The sequence below is a fragment of the Colias croceus genome, chromosome 18 (assembly GCF_905220415.1).
Source record: "Colias croceus chromosome 18, ilColCroc2.1".
NCBI classification, from domain to species: Eukaryota; Metazoa; Arthropoda; class Insecta; order Lepidoptera; family Pieridae; genus Colias; species Colias croceus.
The window spans coordinates 923,276-948,560 of NC_059554.1; the positions used below are offsets into that span (position 1 = coordinate 923,276).

General features: G+C 33.0%; 2 protein-coding genes across 2 annotated transcripts in view; one reads left to right on the forward strand and one right to left on the reverse strand.

Annotated features, from left to right (window-relative positions):
* Nucleotides 1-3,018: 3,018 nt before the first annotated feature.
* On the reverse strand, nt 3,019-7,444 carry LOC123699525. Its single transcript, XM_045646493.1, has 3 exons — nt 7,381-7,444; nt 7,015-7,193; nt 3,019-3,161 (listed from the first exon to the last, which is right to left on the reverse strand). Exons 2-3 carry the CDS (start codon nt 7,178-7,180, stop codon nt 3,094-3,096), a joined length of 234 nt encoding a protein of 77 aa, XP_045502449.1. The 5' UTR covers nt 7,181-7,193; nt 7,381-7,444; the 3' UTR covers nt 3,019-3,093.
* Nucleotides 7,445-7,689: 245 nt separating this feature from the next.
* The window catches only part of LOC123699528 (kinesin-like protein Klp98A), a 39,106-nt gene continuing 21,510 nt past the window's right edge, over nt 7,690-25,285 (forward strand). Inside the window, exons 1-5 of the mRNA XM_045646497.1 lie at nt 7,690-7,872; nt 9,629-9,698; nt 10,538-10,648; nt 22,291-22,407; nt 24,666-24,905. Of these exons, the coding sequence (XP_045502453.1) occupies nt 7,826-7,872; nt 9,629-9,698; nt 10,538-10,648; nt 22,291-22,407; nt 24,666-24,905 (585 nt within the window). The 5' untranslated portion in view covers nt 7,690-7,825. The remainder of the gene's footprint in view (nt 7,873-9,628; nt 9,699-10,537; nt 10,649-22,290; nt 22,408-24,665; nt 24,906-25,285) is intronic.

Genomic DNA, 25,285 nt, shown 5'->3' on the forward strand with positions numbered 1-25,285 from the left:
TGCAATGCAATGAAAGAGCAAGCAAACCTGCAGCCCTTATTATCATGTTGTATGACTCCATTTGTACCTTTTGCTGGTCAAAAGTATGTAATCCAAAGCATTAAACTGGCCGTTGTAACGCTGTGATATCTTCACAATATAACCAAATATAGCCAATGATAAGTGTACGACCCATATCCAAAATAATATTTAAAATGAAATTATAATCTCTCACAAAATTAGCTAGGAAATACAATTGGTGTATGTGTATCTCGAAATTAATTACCTGATTCATTAAATTTACTCCAATAAAATCAATGGGTTGTCAATCGAGTTCAAATTCTGTAGTGTAAGGAATAAGACATTTAGTATAGGCGCTTATGAGTACATGATGTTGCTACGGGATGCCTTATTGATTGTATAAATTGTAAAGTTAGTTAGTAGTTAATGTTAGTGAAACTTAGTTCTAAAATCCAGTAAAACGATACAGTTAGAGCTGATTTAAAATATATTTTGGAACATTTGCTAGCCAATTGTTAACATGTGTTTAAACTTTAATTCTACTATGATTAATATTAATTCAGATGTTATTTAATAGAAAATTGGAAAAATGATGCTTTCTTTGTATTTGCTATCACGGCTTGTATGCGAGAATTCGAATACTCTTTATTCTCATATCGATACGTTTACAATGGTTCACAAGTTGCGTTGTTTAAGAATTTACATAATATTAATTGTAATGTTGCTTATTTAAATGTTTTCTGGGATAAAGCTAAGAATTTGTGACCGGTTTCCATAATCTATTGTATTATTTGATCGTAATTGCCCTAAATTTTGATACAATCTTCAACAAAGATAGAATATGGAAACCAGATGTTAGAAGTAATTGTAAAAATGAAGACTGAATATGATTATTACTCATATTTGCGGAAAATCTTCATTTACTGTCTCATTATTTTAAGGAACAAAATTATGTGTAAAATAAAATTAATGATAAGTGGCATAATAATTGAATAAATTGGACACAAAATTTTATATGAATAAAATGTGATGCACCAATCAAGGGATGATTACACTGTAGTTTGAAACAGCACAAAAAAGCAATTTAGCAAATTATCATTGTACTTATGAGCTTTGTAGAAATACTTTGTTTTACGCAAACGCATTTTCGGGTCAAAAATAGTTTTTACGTTTTTAAGCCGTTTAGCTGTTAATGATTGCATAATGCCATCGATAATTGTATATTTTTGACTCATTCCAAAAAGTAGGTGAAGTTTTGTTTGTTTTGTTTTATAAATTTTATCAGTACGAATCGTTTTTACTGCTATGTTCAGTATTTTATAAGTTGCAACATTTGATTGAAATCTTACTGCATTCCTTTAGGAAAATCGGTTTGTAAGTATTATGTTGATTTTCATTACATTGTTTTACTTTCATTAATAATGGTAATTTTTGTGCGATTATTTATTGATATAATTTTTAAGTTTTTTAATTTATACTGTAGTAAATAAAGCACCGAAAATGATACTGTTTTTTATTTATACCTTTTTTAATAAGAAAACGATCCTGCTTATTTAAGACGAAAAACATGGTTCTTACTTTATCCTTCATCAATGTACCTACATTCTTGACGATTTGAAAGTGCATCTAAAAGTCTAATTGAATAAATTAATGTTTGAGTTTGTCACAACACTGAAACACATTTACGGGATACTGAAGTCTCCAAAGCGCGTTAGTTATTACGTCGCTATTCACAAATTTCGAATTTTAACATGAACAGTTTTATGATCGCTAAAATTTTTACATGAACTATTTATATCTACTAATACCAAATACAAGGAAAAATTTAAATCTTTGTTTGTATTGATCAGGCTCAGAAACCACAGAGCAAGTAATATAGGACAGAAACTACAAACACTAAAATAAGTACTAATTATTATCGTGCGAAGCCAGTCCGACATAACCCGCGGCCCTTTCCCCGGAGGCCGTGGGTATCTATGCAAGATTTCCCCACTCAAAAAAAAAAAAAAAAAAAAAGGGCTGGTCGCTAGTGTATAGGTATTCTGTTGTGGGATTGCCTCTAAGGACGACATTATTAAATCTTGCAAACACACACTTACCTAATGATCAGTTATAGGTAATATTAAAAAAAAGTATATCTATGTTTACAAATTACACTAATGACTAAGAATAGCTATCTAAGTACCAAAATATTATGTTAATGCATGTACTAAACTTTAAACCAAAGAGTAAAGTAGTTAATATAAGGGCTTTAAACTTTCGAATTGGATGAGATTTGGTAGGTACAGGAATAGCTTGAGCTTTTATCCCGTAAATCTTACGTGAACGAAAAGTATGCGGGCTTTTCTTTGAATAAAGCACGGGCGAAAAACTAGTATTAATTTTAAGTGAGATTGTTTTTTTACTTTCACGTCGCAACAGAGCGATTTTAAAGTGTGATATTTGTTCAGAAAATAGGGAGGCTACGGAGATATTCACATATAACTACAAATTTAAAATATTCGATAATCAGATTTCCACAAAATAAAAACATATGGGCAGACTGAAAATTAGCGCTGTTCGGGTTTTAAAGCTCGACGGCGTGGCTGAGCCTGACCCGATTGCCAGGTACCTATATTTTTTTTAATAAGTGAATTTATGTAGTTTTAAGTTTGTATATGGCAATAAAGCTTATCTCACAGTTATCTCATGATGATTTATTGAATGACAAATTTCATAAATGTCGATAGATGGCGCTATTAGCTATTTTTCGCCCGTTTGTATGCGGCATAAGAATAAAAATATTCGCGGTAATCTTTTTTCATGACTATACAACAGTAACGCTTGCATCGCGTTACTTTAGCAACCCAGGACCCCTAGGTTCTACACTCACGCGTCATCCACTGTACCAAGGAGGCGGTCAAAATCTGTGGTCAAAATAGTCCAGGGGTAACAGATTAAAAAAAAATTCATATAATATTTTAGTAAATCGCTTTTAATTAAGATAGAGAGGATAGGATAGTCAAATAAAAAACTTCATTCAACTAAGACTTGCTTTTATTTTATGCTTATAAATAAATTGCAACATGATTTGACGATATCTTATATCTACAGTTAGTGGTGTGCCTGGGCTTCCTTCTTCCTCTTTTCGGCCCAGATGGCGACATTCTCAGGAGAGTTGGCTGTAACAAGAGAAATTTTTATTAATACAAACTATGATACATAGGGCACATTTTATGCATTACTGCTAAGGGGCTGTCCATTAATCACGTGAGGCTCGAAAGGGGGGGGAGGGGTCCATCAAAACATCACGAAATATCACAAGGGGGATAAAGTAATATATCACGTGTATTTATTTTTCGACAAGCGCACGATACTCAACCGAAAAGCGGCGTTACATGTATTTATTTTTAGTCAAACGCGTAAAACTTTTTCGCATATCTTTCATTATTTTTTTGTCTTTCAAAAACAAACTGCAATCTTTCTGTCTACCTCTGAACGTTTATTATAGTAGTCTTTAATTAACTATAATAAAATTAGATGATGCTTATACCAGTATTTTTTTATAAATAAAAAATTGATTCTTTGCAGGTACGAAAAAAATACACGTGATGTAGGGGGGAGGGGGAGGGGTAGTTTTAAACCTCACCACGTATCACCAAGGGGGAGGGGGGTCAAAAAATACCAAAAAAAACATCACGTGATTAATGGACGGCCCCTAAATAATACTATATACTGAGAATCTGAAGCGCAATGTTTGATTTTTGAAGTGAAACTATAGGCACGTAGGGAGTAAATTTTCAAGGTTGCGTCATGACTATACCGTCACATAGTAAAACGACGATTTTGGTATCATTTTCAAAAAAAAAAAATCAATTGTTTATCCGTGCATTAGCAACCATTCCAAATCAATTATTTTTTGTTGTCAACATGGCTTTGTCTCTAATAGATCTACCTCTAGTAACTTAATTTCATTTGTAGTTTGTCATATTATATACCTACCGACTTTAGCAAAGCTTTCGATAAAGTCATCACGAATTTCTTTTGCTAAAGCTAAATGAGAATGGCATCACTGGATCTTTGTTGAATTGGTTCAGGTCATATTTGAGTTTTCGTAAATCATACGTAGTTGTAAATGGTTATCAATCTAAGTGTTTTGACGTGATGTCGGGTGTTCCCCAGGGGTCACACTTGGGACCGCTTTTATTTCTAGTTTTTGTGAACGAAAATTTACTCCATCTTTACGCAGACGATCTCAAAATAATGCGACCTGTTGCTAGTACTTACGATCAATTTCATATACTAGAAGACCTTAATAGACTATTTACCTAATTGGTGCCAAGAAAATGACATGTCTTTAAATATTCAGAAATGCTATCACATTTCTTTTACACGAAATAAAAATCAGATTCCAGTAACTTATGTAATTGATAATAAATCTTTGGCATAGGTTGATTCTATACGAGATTAGGTGTTATTATTGATAAAAGTCTCCAAATTAATAGGTTTTAAATATGTAATACAAAACAATTTAAAAATTATAGAACTAAAATCATATTATATTTATGTTTATGTATGTTTATGTATCAATATTGTACATATTGTTCTCAAGTATATGGTCTCCCTTTTATGACGTGCACAGGAACAGAGTCGAAAGGATTCAGAAAATATTTTTTTCCCTACTTTCTTATCATCACAACTTACAGCTTTCTTCTTATTCAGAAAGATTAAAGTTTTTTAAATTATGCTCCCTAGATAACAGACATAAACTTTAAGATATGGCATTTTTGCATAAAATATTAAATGGTAAAGTTGATTGCCCAGAATTTCTAAACCATATAAATATATCTGTACCTTGTAGACAGAAGCGTCCTAACTCCTAGCTCTTATAAATTATTTTTTCTACCCTCATTTTAAACAAATCTATTTACATATAATAAATCTGTAGAAGGGTCAATTCTGTACATTGAAAATATTGAAAAAATAAATACCAGGGGGTGTTACTGGATCGATACCAAACCCAAATATGTGATTAAAAAAATTGTTGTCTGTCTGTCTGTCTGTCTGTATGTGAAGGCATCACGTGAAAACTAGCGGTTCGATTTCGATGAAACTTGGTATAATTATACCTTATTATCCTGGGCGTAAAATAGGATACTTTTTATCCTGGAAAAATACGTAGAAAAAAATTAATCTTAATTTTTCAGTTTTATCCATAGACGTTGTTCCGTAGAACCGCGAACACACGTTGCGTATTATTATAGGCCTAGCCGTATTTGGGAATTGGGTCCAATAGATATTTATAAGATGTTATTGTCAGAGGTCTCAAAATGGAGAAATAAACCATCCACGCGAAGACCGACATCCGCGCGGGCGGAAGCTAGTACAAAATATAATTCACCTATTACAAGAACTTTAAGACATTATAACACGTTGTTAAATTTGGTAGATATTGTAATGAAGAACAAGATTATAAAGTTTATTTTTGTCCTAATTAAATTCTCAAAACAGCATAATCCTAGTCACTTGGTGCAGATGTATTTATATGCATGATTAAGCTGTTTTTATATTTGTTATCACTTTGTATTAATGAATAAATTTATGTTAAAGCTTGTGTGTAAACTGTTGTCACTTAAAACCGGTTGTGCATACGCCAACGTATATTTATAAAACTGTATTTAGCCTTAGTACAAATGTGTACCTTTTGTGATCGTTAAATAAAGAAAATAAAAATAAAATATATTTTTTTTTAAGAAAAAAGTAATAACCAATATTTTTCCACTACTAACCTTAAGGACCTTTTTTCAGTTAACTTTAACGTTAGCAAATCAGCAATAATCATAATAGTCTCTTCAAAATTAGTTTTGTGTAGAAAAGGAAATTTCTTAAAAAATATATATATTTTTTTTGTTCAATTACAAACGCGAAAAATTGCACTACAATCAAACACAAATGTTTATATATAAGAAACAGCCGAAAAAATTTTAAAAAATCGAAATCTTTCAAATGAACAAAAAAAATTTTTTTTTTCACATAAGTTCACATAGCCTGTAACAATGCTAGTCATTAGATATTACCACACAGACTCTCACTCAATTTCACAATAGTTAAATGTATGGACTACATAGGAGTTATTCATTAATATCTCAATTTATTTACCAGTTGACTGTTACAACAAAAAAATAGAATTTTTAGAATTTATTAAATACAGTAAAAGCTCCTTATTCAAATCGGTACATACATATAATATGTTCTTACCTAAATAAAAATAATTTGGTATCCTAAAGGCGCAAACAAACTTTCGGACACGGCTTACATGTTTTCCTAATTTATAATGTTGACTAGAAAAACGAGTCTAAGCCTGACGATAATACCTAATTAAATGTAAATTTATCAATATGGTCAAAAACTTCAATTAAACTGATTTCTTTATGTATTTGAGTTTTTATTTCGTCATCTAGGAACGTATCCCCTATAACCCCATACAAATTACCATTCCATATTCACGGTTTCTCTAATTGTGGAAAATTTACAGGACCTTATCACCCGGGAATAAAGTGCTTTTACTGTATGCTGTTAAAACAGACATGCCATAAATTACCTACTAATTAATCTTCATTTATAATTATTACTCTTTACTTTGTAATTTGGAAGAATTAATGGATATATAATAATTGTTACACTTTCAAATAAAATCAGCTGATCAGATCTGTATGAAATTAGGTGGAGATAGTGTGTTATAATCTGGATTAGCACATAGTTAATAATCCAAGTATTTTTATGATAATTCTGCTTAAAATTATAGCAAGCAAGCACACATATTTATAAAAAAATTTAGATCTTACAACTTCAACTCAGCCCCCGGAATCACAGACACAATAGAAAATCTATTGTGTCGTGGACCGATCGGGCCGCTGGGGGCTCAATGGTTAATAGAAAATAATAAATTTGGTGTTTATAAATGACTGCAATTATGCCTTAAAATTATTATAAAAAAATAATTCAATAGAAAATTGTGGTAAACAGTATAATTACCTAATTTGTGGATCTTGTAGATGATGGGGATAGACAACACAACTCCACCGGCGAGCCAGTAGCGCCAGATCCATTGATTCTGGAAGTAGAACTTCATAGGGAATTGCGCCAGCTTAGCGCTGAAGGTGTAGGGGTACTTCATAGGGCGGCCTGGAGCGTCCGACATTCTGGCTGATCAGCTGCGAAGGACAGACGATGACATTATGTAATATACAAACCAATGTTTTTAAAAAATCGAATCGTGAAAATTGCTGCGTGTTTTATTGATTGTATGTGGACGTATTGTCGTTAAAATACAAGTTAACAGAGACTTACTATGGATTATTGAAGTAATAATTGAAGAAAAAATTAAAAATTATAACCTACCTTTTCTTCTGATTGAAAACGACAGAAGCTATAGACAATAGATTAAAAAGTATAGATTAAAAAAGTTACACAGACTATTCATCATTATAAAAAATGTAGCATAGACAATAGAGTATATAATCAAAAATTAAATACAAAATTCCAAAAGGCAAAAAATTCTAAATTTTAAGATATATAAGACTTATTAATTATTTTATAAATTATTTAAATGAAAAATATATGTATTACTTTTTATATAAATTCAAAATAACTAGCAACATTTAATCGGCTGTCGGCTGTCGCGATTATCGTCTTGTTTTGTGCTTTTGTCTTCTGGATTCAATGTCAAACTCAAACTAAATTTGTAATTAAAATGTCATTTCGTACAGTGATGTCGTATTTGTAATAAAAATAAAAATCCAAAAAGTGCTTGTAATATACGTTACGGACAATATAATGTGTGACAATGGCCTCTGTAAAAGTTGCTGTAAGGGTTCGCCCATTCAATCAAAGGTAACTTGTATTAGTCATCAGAACCATAACAAATCTCGATCGAAATAAATTATGTTTTCGTTATTTACGATTACAAATTTAAATGCTAGTGTATTGTAATACTTTGGTCCTGTATTTAATATAAAATACTTTATTTTCTAATAATTTTGGTACATAATGTAGGTTCTATTGTTAGGGAACATTCGATTTTTGAAAGTACAAAAAGGCAATGATGTCACGAAGGCTTTCACGGTTCGATTGCATTTAGAGCTCAAACTGTTTTTCGGTGGAAAAACGAAAGTAGATATAAATATGTAAAAAATCGACCTACTAAAATACTGTTATACTATTAAAAAAGATTATGACATGGCTCGCCTTTGTTAGTCTAACAAAAAGGCAATTAAAGAAAAGCAATTATCTTATTCCAACAGTTTCGAACTAAAAATTATTCACTAAAAATAAAAAAAAACCATAATAATGGGATAATTTAAATGGTTTTCTTTATTAATTTGTTTATTCATTCATCAATGTGAAAAATTTCAAATATTATGTTTGCTTGTTATCAATGTTTATCAACTTAATAATGTGCTTGCGTTTTTGTTTATCAACTTGAAATAAGTAATTGATTTATGTTGTTAACTTTTTAAAACAAATTAAATATGAGTTATGAATCTTTTTGATGATTTAAAAATCATATCGTAGTTTAATTAATTTATAAAACAAAAATAATTTTACTATTGTATCAAGCAAATTACAGTTGATATGTTATATATTTTCATGTGAATAAATACTCAGTTACAAAAATAATTATTTCAATGCATCATTTGTAATCTCCGTAGCTTTGAATCATAAATTAAAATTGTTAAAATAAACACCCGTAAATAAAAATATTATAATAATTCTTACAAAATACTATCTCCTTAATAATAATATGATAGTCAGAATTCTATTCTATACCATCTAAGTAGCCATAACTGTACATCAATATAATATAAATTAAATATTTATGAGTCAAGCACACCTAGAAGGCTTAATGTTTTTCTATAAAATTATACATATAGATAGACATTGGGAATGTTTATTAGTTAGTCAAAATTGATGATTAAAGGGATGTCTCAGTCTATTTTTGTTGATGGATGATGTCTTTCCATGATGCACTTAACATGCATAATATTTTTAAGCTATTGCATAGCTCCTATCGCGGGCCTTGAGCGCGGGGATTGAATCCAGAAATTCCGTAACGAAAAAAAACCTCACGCTCCCCAAAGCGACGGGCACGGAGGATTGGCTTGAAGGCATGCTATGTAATAGCTTTACCGCGGCAGTTCCCGAGTGCCACACATCTTTTTTTACAGTCATTCATATTAGTTGAGATGTTAGTGAAAACTGAAAAGTTTAAAAGTGTACTTATCTACTTGAGGGTATTTCAAATCTACTGTATTTTTTGCCGTTATTTGATAATGTTTGAAATTCACAAGATTGTTTACCGATTATCATAGTTGTATAGGTCATACAATATAATACAATACAAAATCCTTTCTTTAACACACACATACACAAAAGAAAAGAAAAACACATAATATGTCAAATAGGCGGCCTTATCGCTATAAGCAATCTCTGCCAGGCAACCTTTGGTTAGGATTTCTCTTACGAATTAAAATTAAATAGGTGGTGTTTAAAGGAACAAAGAATAATAAATAATAATAACATAATAGTTAATATAATGGCTTGAAGCAAATATTTCTACAGATGAATTGATCAATGTATTTTGTGACAGGGAAAAGGATATGAATGCAAAGTTAATTGTCCAAATGGATGGGAAGAAAACACGATTGCTAACTGTGAAAGTGAGTATTGCCAGGTTTAATATTAATTATTTAAATACATAAACTCGAAACTTTTATTTTGAATCATGAATAAATTCGTTAGATACTCTTTTCCAAGGTAAAGTTCACACTGTATACTTTGAAAATAAAAATTGGAATTAAATCAAGGTGAACTTTATATTTTAAGCTATTGCATAGCTTCTATCGCGGGCCTTGAGCGCGGGGACCGAATCGAGAAATTCCGTAACGAAAAAAACCTCACGCTCCCCACGGGGACGGGCATGGAGGTGTGGCTTGAAGGCATGCTATGCAATAGCTTTACCGCGGCAGTCCCCGAGTGCCACACGTCTTTTTTATTTGTACAGGTGTGCTTTTTAACACCATTGTATTGAAAATGTATGTTATATACTATAATTTATAAATTTATATTAAAACAGCTGTGGCCTTGAACTAGTACCTACTATAAGTTGATACTCACTGATACTGTAAAATGATTAAAATTTCATTAAAATCATGATAATGCAATATGATTGATATTTTTCGTTTTATACAATTAACATTACAAAAAAGGTCAAATCATCATAACGACAATGATATTAAAAAAATAGTTCTATTGTGTCACAGAAAGTTCATCAAAGGGCAAGGGCTAGCAAATCGTTGAAGGCCATGGAATGTTTCGTCAAACTCAAACATTTATTTATTCAAATAGACTTTTTCTAGAAGCACTTTTAAATCGTCATAACATAGTTTTACCATTTACAACAGATTCGGAAAGAAACTCCATAGTTTCTCGTAGTTAATAAAATTATCGTGCAATGACTTTATTCTTAGCAGAATCTTGAAAATATATTTCTTTACAGAATAGCAAAGAGCAGAACGATGGAAACAGAGAGAAGTACAAAGACTTTACATTCGACCACTCCTATTGGTCGTTTGATAGCGCCGACTCGAACTTTGCTACGCAGGAACAGGTGAGAGTTAACCCTTATGACAAGGATGGCGAACCAATGGCAGAAACTTTTTTGGGCATGTCACTTATTCCAAAATTAATCATGCACAAAATATGAAATAAAAAGGAAAGTGTTAAGGATATTCGATCTTATTTAACATTATTTTGGCAAAAATGACACGCTGATATACGCAAAGGTTTGTCATCTCTATCTTATTTCGTCTTCTTTAGGAGAGTCACTTTGTAAAAAAGGTAGCTTGCCCACGGTTTCTTCTGTCCTTTTGAAAAATTGGCCTTATTTAAAAATATCAATAAAATTAGCTTTGTGATTTTTGTAATATTAGGCTAAATGCGAGCAAAAAAATTGATTAATCATCTACAATTGCAGTGTGGGAAGTGGGAACTAGACATCTGATGAAATATTTACATAGTGTTATAGAATTAAAAACTGGCGCAAGGTACATTGAAGCAACGAGGAGTACTCTTTCGAGTTTATACATTACAAACATGCAAAATTTTACTCTTTTTTAATTTTTATCATTTTTAGTATACGTTTTGATACAGATATTTAATTACTTTACGCATTACTTTTTTTAATAGTAGTGTAGGTATAGACAATAAAACCGGATATTGACATATTTCGTATTATTTTAATTAAATAGACTGCACATTTACATTGTAATGTGTTTTAAATATGACATCGTCCAAAATGTCCGACCTTGACTCGGCAAGGTCGTGTGAATGTTTCCTTGCTTTGTGATTATTTATCAAATAGCACTGTACGCGCGGACAAAAGTATTGTATGACGTACCTTGTTGACATATTATGCACTATTGTTGACCGGTGTTTGAAAGAAATATTCAAATACCCGTAAAATCTGTAAACTAACCGAGCTTTGAGCATACGTTAATTTACATGTTACAAAAATAAAGAATGCAAACAATACATACGATTAAAAAATCTCGTAGACGGTTTTTTTTATTTCTTTTAAATCTGAGAAACATCTTCCTTATGTCAGATGTCGGACGGAAAAAACTCTTATCAAAATCGATTGATTTGTTCAGGGAGCTACGATGTCATGATTATACGGATACACAGACCTTTAAAAAATAGCACAGCGACAGCTTTATTCGTTTTCGTAATATTTATTTATAAAAAACATATCATATCTCTATGTTTCTTTATAAATGTATTACTGATTCTAAAGTTGTTTGGTCATAATGAAAAATATTTTAATTATAGATAACATACCCTTAAAATTACTTATTACAAAACAGGTAATATTCGTTCGTTGCTTCGCTCGAGTACCCTAAACTGTAACTTAGTTTCTATGTCAAATGTTATCCATCTGCCCCCCTAGCCAAGTGGCTTTCTGTTAGCGTAGCGTTCAATAGAATAGACTACGAATGTATGAGATTGACGTAAGCTGTAGATACGTTTATCTGGCTGGTATTGATGTGCCGGCGCGGGCGTCACCAAACCAAATTTCGAGATCAAGAGATCTTTCCTTAAGGTGAAATGAGACCCAAAACAGACGTTTCGAGCTCACGGAGAATTAATTTTTTTGTTCAAAAACTACCAATTTGATTTTTTTTATTTATCGATTTATTTAATTGAAGAGTTGGTCTAGTGACGCTTGGGCACCGAAACACGATTGAAAAAAATTGCCTCGATAGAAAAACGTTGTGAAGTTTCCCAAAAATTAAACGGAGAATCAATTTCATTTGGACAATAGTAAAGTAATATCAATGAAACTTTATCCACATCCACTTCCAGTCAATTCTTGAGAGACGTGCGGGATTAGATTTTACAACTAGTACATCAGGAATTAAAAAAACATATATTTATAAATTATGAGCACAAAATTGCGCGTAGGCCGGTCGCTTCCGCCGTTCTGCCTCCTGTTAGTCGACGCCAACGCGTCTTAGAGAGCAGTCCTGTACAACTTTTTCGCGCGATGCCGTTGTCTACTCGCATACGTGATTTAGTGTTAGTGATACTAAAGTTTTTCATAATCATGGTGAATTTTGGTGGCCAAAACATTGATGTGGTGAGAACATTAGGAAGAAAATGTTGCGAAGGCAGATGAAAAAAACTACAGTTATTGAACCTAAATAGGTAAGTTTAATGTTTATCATGCTTATTTATATTTATTATTTCTTTCGGCCGCTACAAGTCTAAAGATTTCAACTTCCAATATTTTGATTACTAGGTATGTTTACAAGTCTAAATTGAGAAACGCATTTTGATACTACATATTTTTATTTGTAGTAAGTAATAAATATTATTTTAGTTTTTTTAGTGGTATATGTTTACAAAGTCTGAATTTACTAACGCACAAATCAAGATTTTAGAATTTTATGCACTCCGTATTTATATTTATTTATAATTTTATTATTGGTATAGATAAGTAATGTTTTAGTTATTTTTTGAGATTTCATCTTCCAATAAATATACTACTGATTTGTGTATGTATGTTTATTTCTAACAGCGAAGCGCGACCACGAAAAATCCGATGAGCAGCCTGCAAGCCAGGACGCAATAAAAGACAAACCATGATTACCGGAAACTGATGAAGATCAGACAGTTTCACATAGTACTTTTTTTGTAAGTTTATCTTATGTCATTTATTTATAAGTCATAAGATTGAAGATAGTAAAATATTTCAGACTAGTGTAAGTTATCACTTACAAGTGAGATCAGAAACAACCCTATTGCGTATAACTTTTTTGTTTTATTTTATTTTTTATAATGTATGATAACTATTGTCTGGATTCTTTCACTGCACCAGTAATTGTATTTTTTTTACTTATTAGATATGCTATTTGAGGCATAATGCCGATCTTCTAACAATTCTATATACATGTGAGCAATCCCAAGACAAGGGTCTAAATTAGATATTATATATAATTTTATTTATACATATAATACATAAATTCGAATGAATACATTCATTCGAATTGATATATGTATGAGTATTTTTTAATTTTTTTTTATGCATGTTATGCATAAGCATAATTACTTATAAATTTTATATAAAAAAATATTTGAAAATTTTGTATGTAACAAATTTACATCGATGCCGACAATCGACTTTTTTACGAGCGAGGACAATAGAGCGATAAACGAACGCACACAGCTGCGAAATTTTTACTAATTTTTATAAAAGCACTTGTTATAATAATTGCGGTCAACCGTAAAATTTTTCAAACAAAAGAACGTTCTCGGAAAGTTTGCTGTGTATGACGCCGACAATCGAGTTTATTACGGGCTAGGATAATAAAGCGACAAAGGAACGTACACAGCTGCGCAATTTTTTCTAGTTTTCATGAAAGTATCTTTATAATAATCGTGGTATTATAATTAGTTTATCAAGGAATTTGGCTATTTTGGTATACAGAATTTTCGTTCTCAACTGTTATAACTTATTATGGTTGTTTCAGCAGCTCAATGTACAATGACAGCCCAAAGTGACGGGCAAGAGACATATTTATTTACGGAACAAGGTGAAGAAGAAGAAAAAATGAAAGTAGTATCAAGAATATAAACATTGGAACAATAAAATGGTACCAAAACCAGCATTCGCCAATATCTGATGTTATATAATATATCAAATGTCAACATTCTATCTTATTATACATCATATATCTAATGTTAAATATATCAAAATGCCGGATATATTTAAAAAAAAATCAAAATTGTAAATACCTAATATTTTTTTGTTATTGATTTTTTCAATAATTATATGATATACATATATGTAAAAAAACCAAACGTAAAAAGTATTAGTCTATTACGTATTTTTATTATCATATTGTACGTAAAGTCCCCATGACGAAAAACTATAAATTTTGTTTAGGTACAAAGATTTTCAAATAATTTACATAGGTAGCGACAATTCTTACAATAACAGATCATTTCATCATAAAATAATTTAGTCGGAAGCTCATTTTTTGTAACCAGACTTGTACCAATTAAAAATCGACCTTCGTGCAAAGGAACAAAGGTCGATTTTTCTAGTCCGATGGGCCCGGCAACGAAAAGACGTTGCCGGATCGCTTTACTCAGCTTTAACCGCGCGAATATAAGAATTTAAGTAAAGTTCATTGAACCTCCGTTCGTTCCGTATGTTTCCGTCATCTATTCAGTTGTGTGGCGTGGCGAGGGGATTTTTGTGAAGCGTCCCGCGCGCTCTTATGCTCCACCCAGGGGGCGTAGCCCAAAAGGTGCACAAACACGATTGTATTTCGTCTTAAGAAAAAAGGATGTTTGCTAGTGCAATTATTTAAATATTATTAACATGCTATTTTTGGAAACATTTAAAGATATCGAAAAAAAGGCACACATTATGCACATGAGATGCATATTAAAAACAGATTTACATTAAACATAATGATAAAGTTTATTTTAAAGAAAACAAAAAACTACTAAGCTATTATAAGTGAATAAGTATGTTTTGTACGATTAGGTTTAGGCACCTAATTATAATAGACTTGTTCGACTGGTTTACGTCATTTATACATTTATATCAACCCACGGTAAATACATGTATGGGAAGTCGTAGTAATAAATAGATTCTAGTGTATTTTGTATAAATATATTGGGTGAACTTATTGAACGACGAATTGAAGTTATAAACATAATTTATGAAAAACTAATTCTAAATATTTAAAAATAAACTAAGCTTATACAAACATAACATTGAAATTCAAAACATCGATCAACAAAAAAAAATAGCTTTCTTGAGATGATTCTAATAAAGACAGTATAATTATTAAAATAGTACCCATGCAAGATTATTTAAAGCTATAAATATAAAAAAAAGAATACTCAAATATTGAGGAAATATATCCGAAAAAGAATTGCCAACTTCGCTAACACTATCATGAGGAAAGAAAAAAACGAGAATAAATAATTGACTAGCAAAAAACGGTTAAATATAATAGAAATATAAATTTCATAAAAATAATTTAAAAAAGAGGCTTTGTGTTGAGCACACGTGTCAGATGTGAAACTTTCATATCATCGATTCAAAGTTAAATCTTCGTCTTACTCCATGACGTGACGGTATTGCCAAGACGTGACCTTGAAATTTTACTATCATATCGCATTAAAAAGTTTCACTTCAATAAACAAACAAACACTATTTAAATAAGCTCATGTATTTATTGTCACCTATCCTTGATAACTGTATAAAGATTAAAATCAAATCTAAAGGTATCGGTTTTTCGTAGTTAGTTGTAAGGTGAAGCTAATAAGGTCACGGACGAATTCTACCTATACCCGGGGCCCTGTCGTTGATGCGGCTTGACGGAACAAAGTGGGGTTTTGGTCGGTAGAAATCCGACATAACCCATGTCCTCTTCCCCGGAGGCCGTGGGTATCTATGCAAGATTTCCCCACTTTAAAAAAAAACGGTGAAGCTAATAAAAATGTAAAGAAATAGGCCTTCAATTGACAACCTCCGTCCATTTCGCAGTGTTGGTTAAAATTAAATCATTACTATATTAAAGTAACGAGTCAATGTAGCAATCATATTGTTAAATGTCGGTCGTTAAGAAATTAACCCGAGAAATAATTTATTGTAACGATGTTTGCGTAAAACTCTATGCTAATAATAAAAATATTTAATTGAAGTTCTATTTCTGTATCTGTGTTATTTTAAGATGTATTTGAAGTGAAACTTCTTTATCGGGGTTGGAAAAAAATTTAGTATAATATTTTTTCGTTACGCGTGACATTTTTCCGTTACGCGCCATCTTTTTCTTATTCCTACCACGCGTGATTCGACGTATTTCTGTAAAGTTGCATATAATAAATTAGATATATATATAGATATGTGTACACTAGTACACGCACACATTTTTTTTAACATTAATTTCTGATGATAATATTTTATATGATAAAATATATTATTATGTCCTTACGCCGTTATTCGAGGCCTTTAAACAATAATGAGAGAGACATCTTTGACTTCCGGCCGACATTACGTAGTTGTAGTTCCAATTATCTCCACAGAGGGCCTCGTTGTCGCGCTTCCGTGTTTACCAGAGTGACGTTTGTACAGCTAAGCTTTTAAATAATGGTTCTCGCAGTAATAAGCTCATTGGCGTCTTAATTTTCGTACCGACAGTATATCTTGGGATAACGCTGTTAGCGTTCGTTTATTATCCTTTGGAATAAAAGTTGTAGTTTGCTATTATATTACGTTTTGAAAAAATAACGTTTTTCAAATAAAAATTTTAAATACTAAAATTAGTAACAGTTTAAAATTTAAATAGAAGTTGTTGTGTAAAGTGTATTTCAAATGAGTGACGGAAGTAGTGAGAAGATGCCAAATGATAATTTGGTATCCAGCGATTCTTCGTCGTCGTTATCGTTGGATGAAGAGGAGGTCGTACGTTCACCTAAAAAGACGGTTAAAAGAAAACGAAAAAGCAGCAAACCTAGTAAGAACAAGAAAGCACGTAAGGAAAATGAAAGTTTGTCATTACTTTCAAATCAGGTCAGTGAAATACAGCATTTTCTTGCGAATTTCTCCTCTTGTTTTGGCTACTACCCGCCGGGGTATAGTTATTGTTCTGATGGAATTAATCTAGATAATTGTGATCATGTAAGCGAACCGGCTGTCGACCCGAGCGTTTCTTTTAACTTCGATTTGACCACAAATTTAAAAGAGCCAACCGTAGCAAATACCTCAGCTGAACATTTGCAATTATTAAATTCTCTTCAACATTTCAATTCGGAGAATTGGACAAACGTACGTTATGCCGATATTCAAAAATTGTATAACGCTCGTCCGGGATTTGTTGATCTTGAAGTAAACGATGAAATTAAACAATTCGAAAAATCTAATAATTTAATTGCAACTGAAAAGTCGTTAAGTGCTATTACTCATGCGTTAATTATGCAAAGCGATGCGTTAAAAAAGGGCGTATCGGAATTATTACAATGGACTAATGACAGTGAGGAAATAAATAAAGAATCTTTGCTTTCTAAAATTAAAGAGACATTTTCGGGCAGTTTTCAAAAAATTTCTCTTGATTGCTTACAATTAGTATGCGGTCGGCGAGCGGATATTGTTGAACAAAGAAGGGATTTTTTCTTAAATTGGGTAAAAGATAAGTTTTTAAGGGTTAGTTTAAAAAAGATTCCGCCTTCTTGTGAATATATTTTTGAAAAGGAAGCATTTTCTGAATTTTTAAAAATAAATGGCGGTATAAATAAAATTTTTTCGCAAAATAAATCCTCCTTTTCTGCGCAAGAAAAGCGAGCTATTTCTGGGTCCCAGGCTGCGCAACCTGGACCTAGTTCGTTTATTCAGAACCAAACCGGTCGCCCCTTTGCACCGTTTGCGTTCAATTATAATAATAGTTTTAGACATTATGCACCTCCCAAAGGAGTGCGTCCTAATTATGACTTTAATGAGCGTTTATTTCGACCTCAATTTAGATCACAATCTAAGCAAATGCGTTTTAACCGACCGCAATCTAACAGTACTAGTGCCTCGCGTCCAAGAGGCAAAGGTGATAAAAGATTTTGACTATTTACAGACGTTTCGGGGGGGCAGGTTAACGGAGTTTGTGAGTATTTGGAAAGAGAGGGGTGCTCCAGAAGCACTGCTAAAAATAATAACAGGTTACAAAATTCCTTTTCAAGCGAAACCGCCCTTGGTCATGCCGCGCCATACCAAGGTCCACTATCAAACTGTTCCATCTGTCGAGATGGATTTGGCAATAAACAATATGCTAACCGAAAATATTTTACAGCATGCCCCCGAAACGCCCAGTTTTTTATCTACCCTCTTTCTAACACCAAAAAGCGACGGTTCAATGCGTCCAATTTTCAATTTAAAAAGACTGAATCAGTATCTCAAAATAACGAAATTCCGACTAATTTCGGTACATCGAGTTCCAGATTTTCTACAGCCGCACGATTTCATGGTAAAAATCGATCTCACCCAAGCGTACTGTCACGTGCCCGTGGCCGTGAGTCATCGCTGCTTTCTGAGGTTGATGTACAAGGGCCAGATGTTACAGATGACCTGTTTACCATTTGGGCTCGCAACAGCACCCAAGGTTTTTGCATCCCTGACGAACTGGACAGCGGAATTTCTGCGCGAAAAAGGTATTCGAATCATTGTTTTCCTCGGCTATTTTTTAATTGTGTGCCAGGACAGAGCCAAGCTCGTCAACCAAGTGGAGTTCGTGCTAAAAAGTCTACAGGAGCTGGGCTGGAAGGTAAACACCAACAAATCTATACTCTCACCTCAGACCTCTTTAGAATACCTGGGTATAGTATGGGACACGTGGCAGAACAGGAAGAGTTTACCACAAAACAAAATCCGGAAAATAAAGGTAAATATTTCACATCTATTGAAGAGTCAGGTCATAACTTTGAAAGAGGCTCAGAGTACTGCAGGCTTTCTAAACTTTGCCCGTCTCGTAATACCCCAGGGCCGGCTCAATTTCCGTTGTCTTTTAACACTTTCAAACAGACTGCTGAAACACCAAGACCGAACGTCGTTTCATCTGCCGCAACAGGTAGTCAAGGAGCTCAAGTGGTGGTTAGTAAATTGCGAGAAGTTCTCTCGAATTCATCCTCCCTCAACCACACATTTCTTAACAACGGACGCGGCGGATTCGGGTTGGGGGGCCGAGCTAAATGGTATTCATATGAAGGGAGAATGGGTGGGCGCAGAAAGCTTACTTCATTCGAACCAAAAGGAAATGCTCACTGTTGTCAAATGTTTAAGGGAAGTGGGTCCCTCTCTGATTCATTCGTCAGTTCTTCTACAGTGCGACAACAAAGCCGTTGTAGCCTACTTGAAAAACGAAGGGGGTTGTCGGTCGGCGGAACTGATGAATCTAACTTACGAAGTTTACCATCTGTTAGACATTTTCGACATACATTTGATTCCTCACCACATTCCAGGCAGTTACAATATGGAAGCAGATCGCCTATCGCGGAACATGTCCCCCGCGGAATGGCATTTACTACCTTCAACGACAGATCTAGTGTTTGCGAAATGGGGAGTGCCAGATGTAGATCTGTTCGCTTCAACACGAGCTCATGTGGTACCCAAATATGTGAGTCTAGACCAACGGGATCGACAAGCATGGAAACACAATGCGTTTGCTTGGGAGTTCGAGGACCTTCAGGTTAGCGTGGGTATTTCCTCCTCCGAGTGTCCTGCCCCGAGTTTTGATGCATCTCAATCGAGCGAAAGGTATGTACCTAATAGTAGCACCGAGGTGGCCGCGGGCATTTTGGAGAGCAGATCTGAAGTCGCGAGCGATAGCTCCACCCTTCACCGTCCGCCACCTGGAGACCAAACTAATAGATCTGACCACGGGCCTCCCTCCACCAAAGGTAAAGAATATGGTTCTCGAAATTTGGAAATGTGGGGGTGGACGCAAGCATTAGAAACATGGTCAAGCCAGCAAAAATCGCTCTTGCGGTCAGGATGGCGAGGCTCTACTCTTAAAACGTATAAACCTGCTTGGGAACGGTGGATTAATTGGTGTTTAAAACACAATGTCGACATTAAGAATCCAACAGGATCTGATTTAGCCAAATATTTAGCTGATTTACATTTAGTCGAAAAACTTGCATATAGGACAATTTTAGTTCATAAATCAGTCGTGTCCACTTTATGTAAAACGGAGGACAATTCTAAGTTAAGTTCGAATATTTTAGTAAAACAGATATTAAAAGCTATAGCAAATACTAGCCCAAAATTGCGCGCGGGTAACATTTGGGATACTTCCATTTTGATATCATGGTTAACTAATCATAATGTGCAGAATAGTAGTAACTTGTGGGAAATTTCACGCCGTTGTGCCATTATATTATTATTGTGTTCAGGTCGTAGAATACATGACTTGACACTTTTGAGTGTTGCAGAAGGCTTTTATGTAGATAGTACCGTAGAAAATTCTATAGTTTTTTGGCCCAAACATGGATCTAAGACTGACTCGGATTCATATGTTCAATCAGGTTGGAAGTTATTGTCAAACGCAAGTAACTGTAATATCGACCCCGTATTTTGGATTAGAAAGTTATTAGATCTGGGCATGGATAGGCGTAACTTGGCTAGCGTAGATAACTTATTTGTAACCGTTTGTGGCAAGGCGAAAGCCGCTTCTAGAACTGTAATAGCTGGTTGGGTGAAATCTGCTTTGAGAGAGGCGGGTGTTGAAGCTGCTCCTGGTAGCGTTCGATCAGCTGTTGCCTCTAGGAGCTGGTTAGACAATGAATCTATAGATAAAATTCTTGCAAGGGGAAATTGGAGGTCACAAAATACCTTCAAAAAATATTATAGAAAAGAAGTGAGACCGGTTAATAATCAGAATAATTCTTTATGTGCTCTGTTTGAGCCCTTATCACAATAATAAATTGAAATGAATATATTAATTTATTTTTTGTAAATAATCACATTGGCGTCTTGTTTACCAGGCGAAACCAAACAATGTCTCATTATTGTTTAAAGGCCTCGAATAACGGCGTAAGGACATAATAGTTGAGTTTTACTTACCATTAAAACTCGTATTATGTCCAGGAGCCTTATTCGAGGCCTTACATTAAGACCTGCCTGGTAGTTAGTTTGATTAAATAATTAATAAAATTAAATTGTTAAAAATAATGAGACTCAATGAGCTTATTACTGCGAGAACCATTATTTAAAAGCTTAGCTGTACAAACGTCACTCTGGTAAACACGGAAGCGCGACAACGAGGCCCTCTGTGGAGATAATTGGAACTACAACTACGTAATGTCGGCCGGAAGTCAAAGATGTCTCTCTCATTAATGTTTAAAGGCCTCGAATAAGGCTCCTGGACATAATACGAGTTTTAATGGTAAGTAAAACTCAACTATTAGTTTTCGTCTTCGTCCAGCTTACAGTTCGTTATTCGTCGATCTTGGTTTTAATCCATCTTTGTAGGGAGTTTTATCTGAATTGCTAGACATATTTAGGTGATAGATTAATTAGAATTAACCATTTTAGATATAACAACACATTTTTTCTAATATTAGAGGGATTAACCACTTCGTTATGGTTTAGCCGTTATAAAAAGAACCATGTTTTAATCCAGTTTATAAACTTGCTATTAGCGAGCTTGATTTAATTCTGCCTATTCCCAAAAAACCTTTCGCTCTCGGCACTATAGTATATACCATATATGTATCAATGAACAAAATGAACGTGTGACGACACCTCCATGACAAACAAAATTCCCACCAATTTACGACCGATTTACGACAGAGGTACAAATCATCAACTATAATCTATAATATCTATACAACTAATATCAAAATATGGTGACAATGCTTTGCGTAATAAGAACCCAAGTTTAATTGTCAAAATCACAAAGGTTTGAATATGGAGCAGGAAAATAAGGGGTGCTAAATTTTAATCTACATTAAAATTATAAACGAAATAATTTATTTTTGCATGTAACGAATAAATTCAAAAACTGTTCCATGGATTGAAAAAAAAATTTTTTGAGTTGAACATTGGCTATTTTTTATCCTATGTCTTGGAGAGGTCGGGAAAAGCACCTCTCTTATATTCGAACTTATACTCCAAGATTTATATATATATTGAAGCGCCTTTTTGCGTGCACTTCTTCAGAAGCTACATAATTTTTGTTTGTTTGTCAGGTATTCTCCGACCTAGGTCTGGACGTGATAGACAGCGCATTCGAGGGCTACAATGCGTGCGTGTTCGCGTACGGGCAGACGGGCAGCGGGAAGACGTTCACCATGATGGGGTCTCCTGTAAGTTGTTTATGAACTGATGAAATGAAAATTATGATTAGAAAGAAGGATTGTAGTTACAAAGTTTTTTTTTTATTTATTTCATGTGAGCAAAAATTTTGGATGTTTTTAGGTCTAGGTATTTTTTTCCAGGCGTTTTTATTAATATTATGTATTTTGACGTTATGGATTCATTAAATTTAGTTCCTTATAATGTTGTATTTTCCGCATTGAGTAAAGTAAACATTTTTGTTTAAAATATAAAAATACCTCAAGGAACACATGAACTTTAAATAAAAAAAAATAAACAGACTGATCTTTTCCAACAAAATAAATAAAGTTTGGAAAATAAACGGATAAACATCAATGCATGGTGATATCCGAGATAAAGTTTACCTGTTTACTTTTTTACTGCTCTATAAACCCAATTGATAACTAGTCGAGATAACTGTATCAGATTGCAATGTTTCGGAAAATGATTTGGTTTCGTTATATGCTGTTTATTTTGAGACAGTATTTATTTTAGCTAAACCAGTAAGTTGGAGAGAAATGCAGATGAATTCCAAAAAGAGAAATCAATATACTTTGGTTGTAGTGATGTGGGTATTTTTCTGAAAAATGAAAATATATTATATAAACTAGCTTTCCGCCTTTTTTTTCCGCCTTTGACACTTACCACATTTAGATTTCAATTTTTCGATTGAAGTCTTCTGAATAATAAAATGAAATTTTCATGGTAGCTACCTGATAGATAGAGCAAGTTTTTAAAAGCCAAATGGAAAACTTTTTTTATGTGATTTATTTTTTTATGGGCCCTTGAAGTTGTGAACATACCTGGTAATTTCATCTTTCTTGGCATTTAATTCTTTTTTTTATTTTATTCGAAGATCTATCGATAGTAAATGTTACCATACTGAATTGGCCTATCTTTCAGCTTAGCACACAAAAAAAAAATCAAGCATCTAGCGCAATAATTCACGTCACCATAAATAAAAATCTCATCGTACTCAGCGATAGATGAAAAATTGAAAAAAATGTCATAACTCCAAAAATACGAAAAATCGTATAACATACATGGGGGTGATTCGGATAGCCCTCTAGGTCATCTACCTCCCAGCTTTCGTTCATCACTACTATTTGGGACACCCTGTATAATCATGAACTTTATTCAGTACTTCCGTTCCATTAATATTATAGGTATCTAGTATTATTTTACGATGTTTGTATTCAGTCTAGTGACTGACATCGCAGACAGAGTTGACGCGGAGCTTAGACAAATATTTACCAAAGTTCGGAAGTGCCATCAAGGTCCTATCTATTTTTAAAGAAATTATTTTATGACGAACATTTTTTCTAAGTAAAGGAAAATGGTCATTATATGCAGGTGTTTAGTGTTCACAATATGTTGATTCAAATTGAATTGCAATGTAGCATTTTATTTTATTCATATTGATGATATTGTTATCTTAAAAACAAACTGTCCACAAACTAATAAAAAGATTAACCAAAATGTTAATCTTTGAAAATGTTCTCCACTTTTAATTATAATAATAATTATGTTATAAATAGCACATATTTATAGTGATAAATATCATATATTTTATAGATTACAATTTAGATCTAGACGTTTTATCTAAAACATTAAATTGTCTCCATTCTTTTAAAAATTATAGTCATTTACATAGTCGTCTTAACTCGTCTCAATGCTATGCGAATGATAACAAAGATGTTTATCTAATTTAGTGGACTGCATTCTCAGATTCCTCTGATCGGATGTTGTTTTATTTGATTTTGTTTTATAATCTTACTAGCTTACCGCCCGCGGCTTCGCCCGCTTTGCCTAAAACCTAATAAATTATATACTGAAACCTTTCTCTTGAATCACTCTATCTATTAAAAAAAAATCGCATCAAAATCCGTTGCGTAGTTTTAAAGATTTAAGCATACAAAGGGACATAGGGACAGAGAAAGCGACTTTGTTTTATACTATGTAGTGATGATATTTTAATAGATTATTTATAGTCTTCTATCACCTTATGATTAACAGGATATATAAATGCTATGTTATAGAGTAGCGTGCTAATAATTGAGGAAAAAAAACAGCACAATGAAAACAATAAAAAAATATAAACTTTTGCATGTTAACATGAATTTAGGAAATTCAAATCACTTTAATAAATGATTAAACTAGCCTTGCAGAACAAAAATCATTGTCTAAATATGTTGTCTTGAATAAGCCCACTTATTTCTGACAAAAATATTAATAATATTTTTCCCAGGATTCGCAAGGCCTAATACCCCGGATATGTAGGCAGCTTTTTTCCCGGGTCGCCGCGGGCAAGGAATCAGGAGCATCGTACCGTACTGAAGTCAGTTACCTGGAGATATACAATGAGAGGGTCAAAGATCTGCTATCTACTGATTCTGGTCACTCCCTTAGGGTCCGGGAGCACCCGAAGTTGGGACCCTATGTACAGGATCTGTCGAAGCACTTGGTGTCGGATTATGATGATATTCAGGTAAGTTTAGTAGATGGAAATTAGGTTGGATTTTTGTTTTTGTGTCAGTCTTTAATTAATATTGTGTCGCGACAAACTGTGGGTGTCTTATCTTTAAATCTGATTTTGTTAATGAGTCACAATTCTTGTAATCGTGTTATTTCCTTTTTTTAAGGCTCTTAAATGCGATAAAATATGTGTTCGATGGGTTGATTAAAAATCGTCCAAAATAAATAAGACGAGGTGATATAATTTTGTTTTGAAATCCGTCGTTTTATTAAATGCATAATTATTGACACTTGTTTACACTTTACACATAACGTGTGAAAAATGTATATGTAGATACAAGCATTGACCTGCCGACCCATCATCATCAGCAAATATACGTTTCTATTGCTTGT

Excerpts from the sequence above, each read along its gene's own strand:
- LOC123699525 (XM_045646493.1), bottom strand. The coding sequence starts at position 7,180 with ATGTCGGACGCTCCAGGCCGCCCTATGAAGTACCCCTACACCTTCAGC. Across the intron at positions 3,162-7,014 it reads CTACAAGATCCACAAATTAG|CCAACTCTCCTGAGAATGTC; the intron begins GTAATTATACTG and ends CTCTTGTTACAG.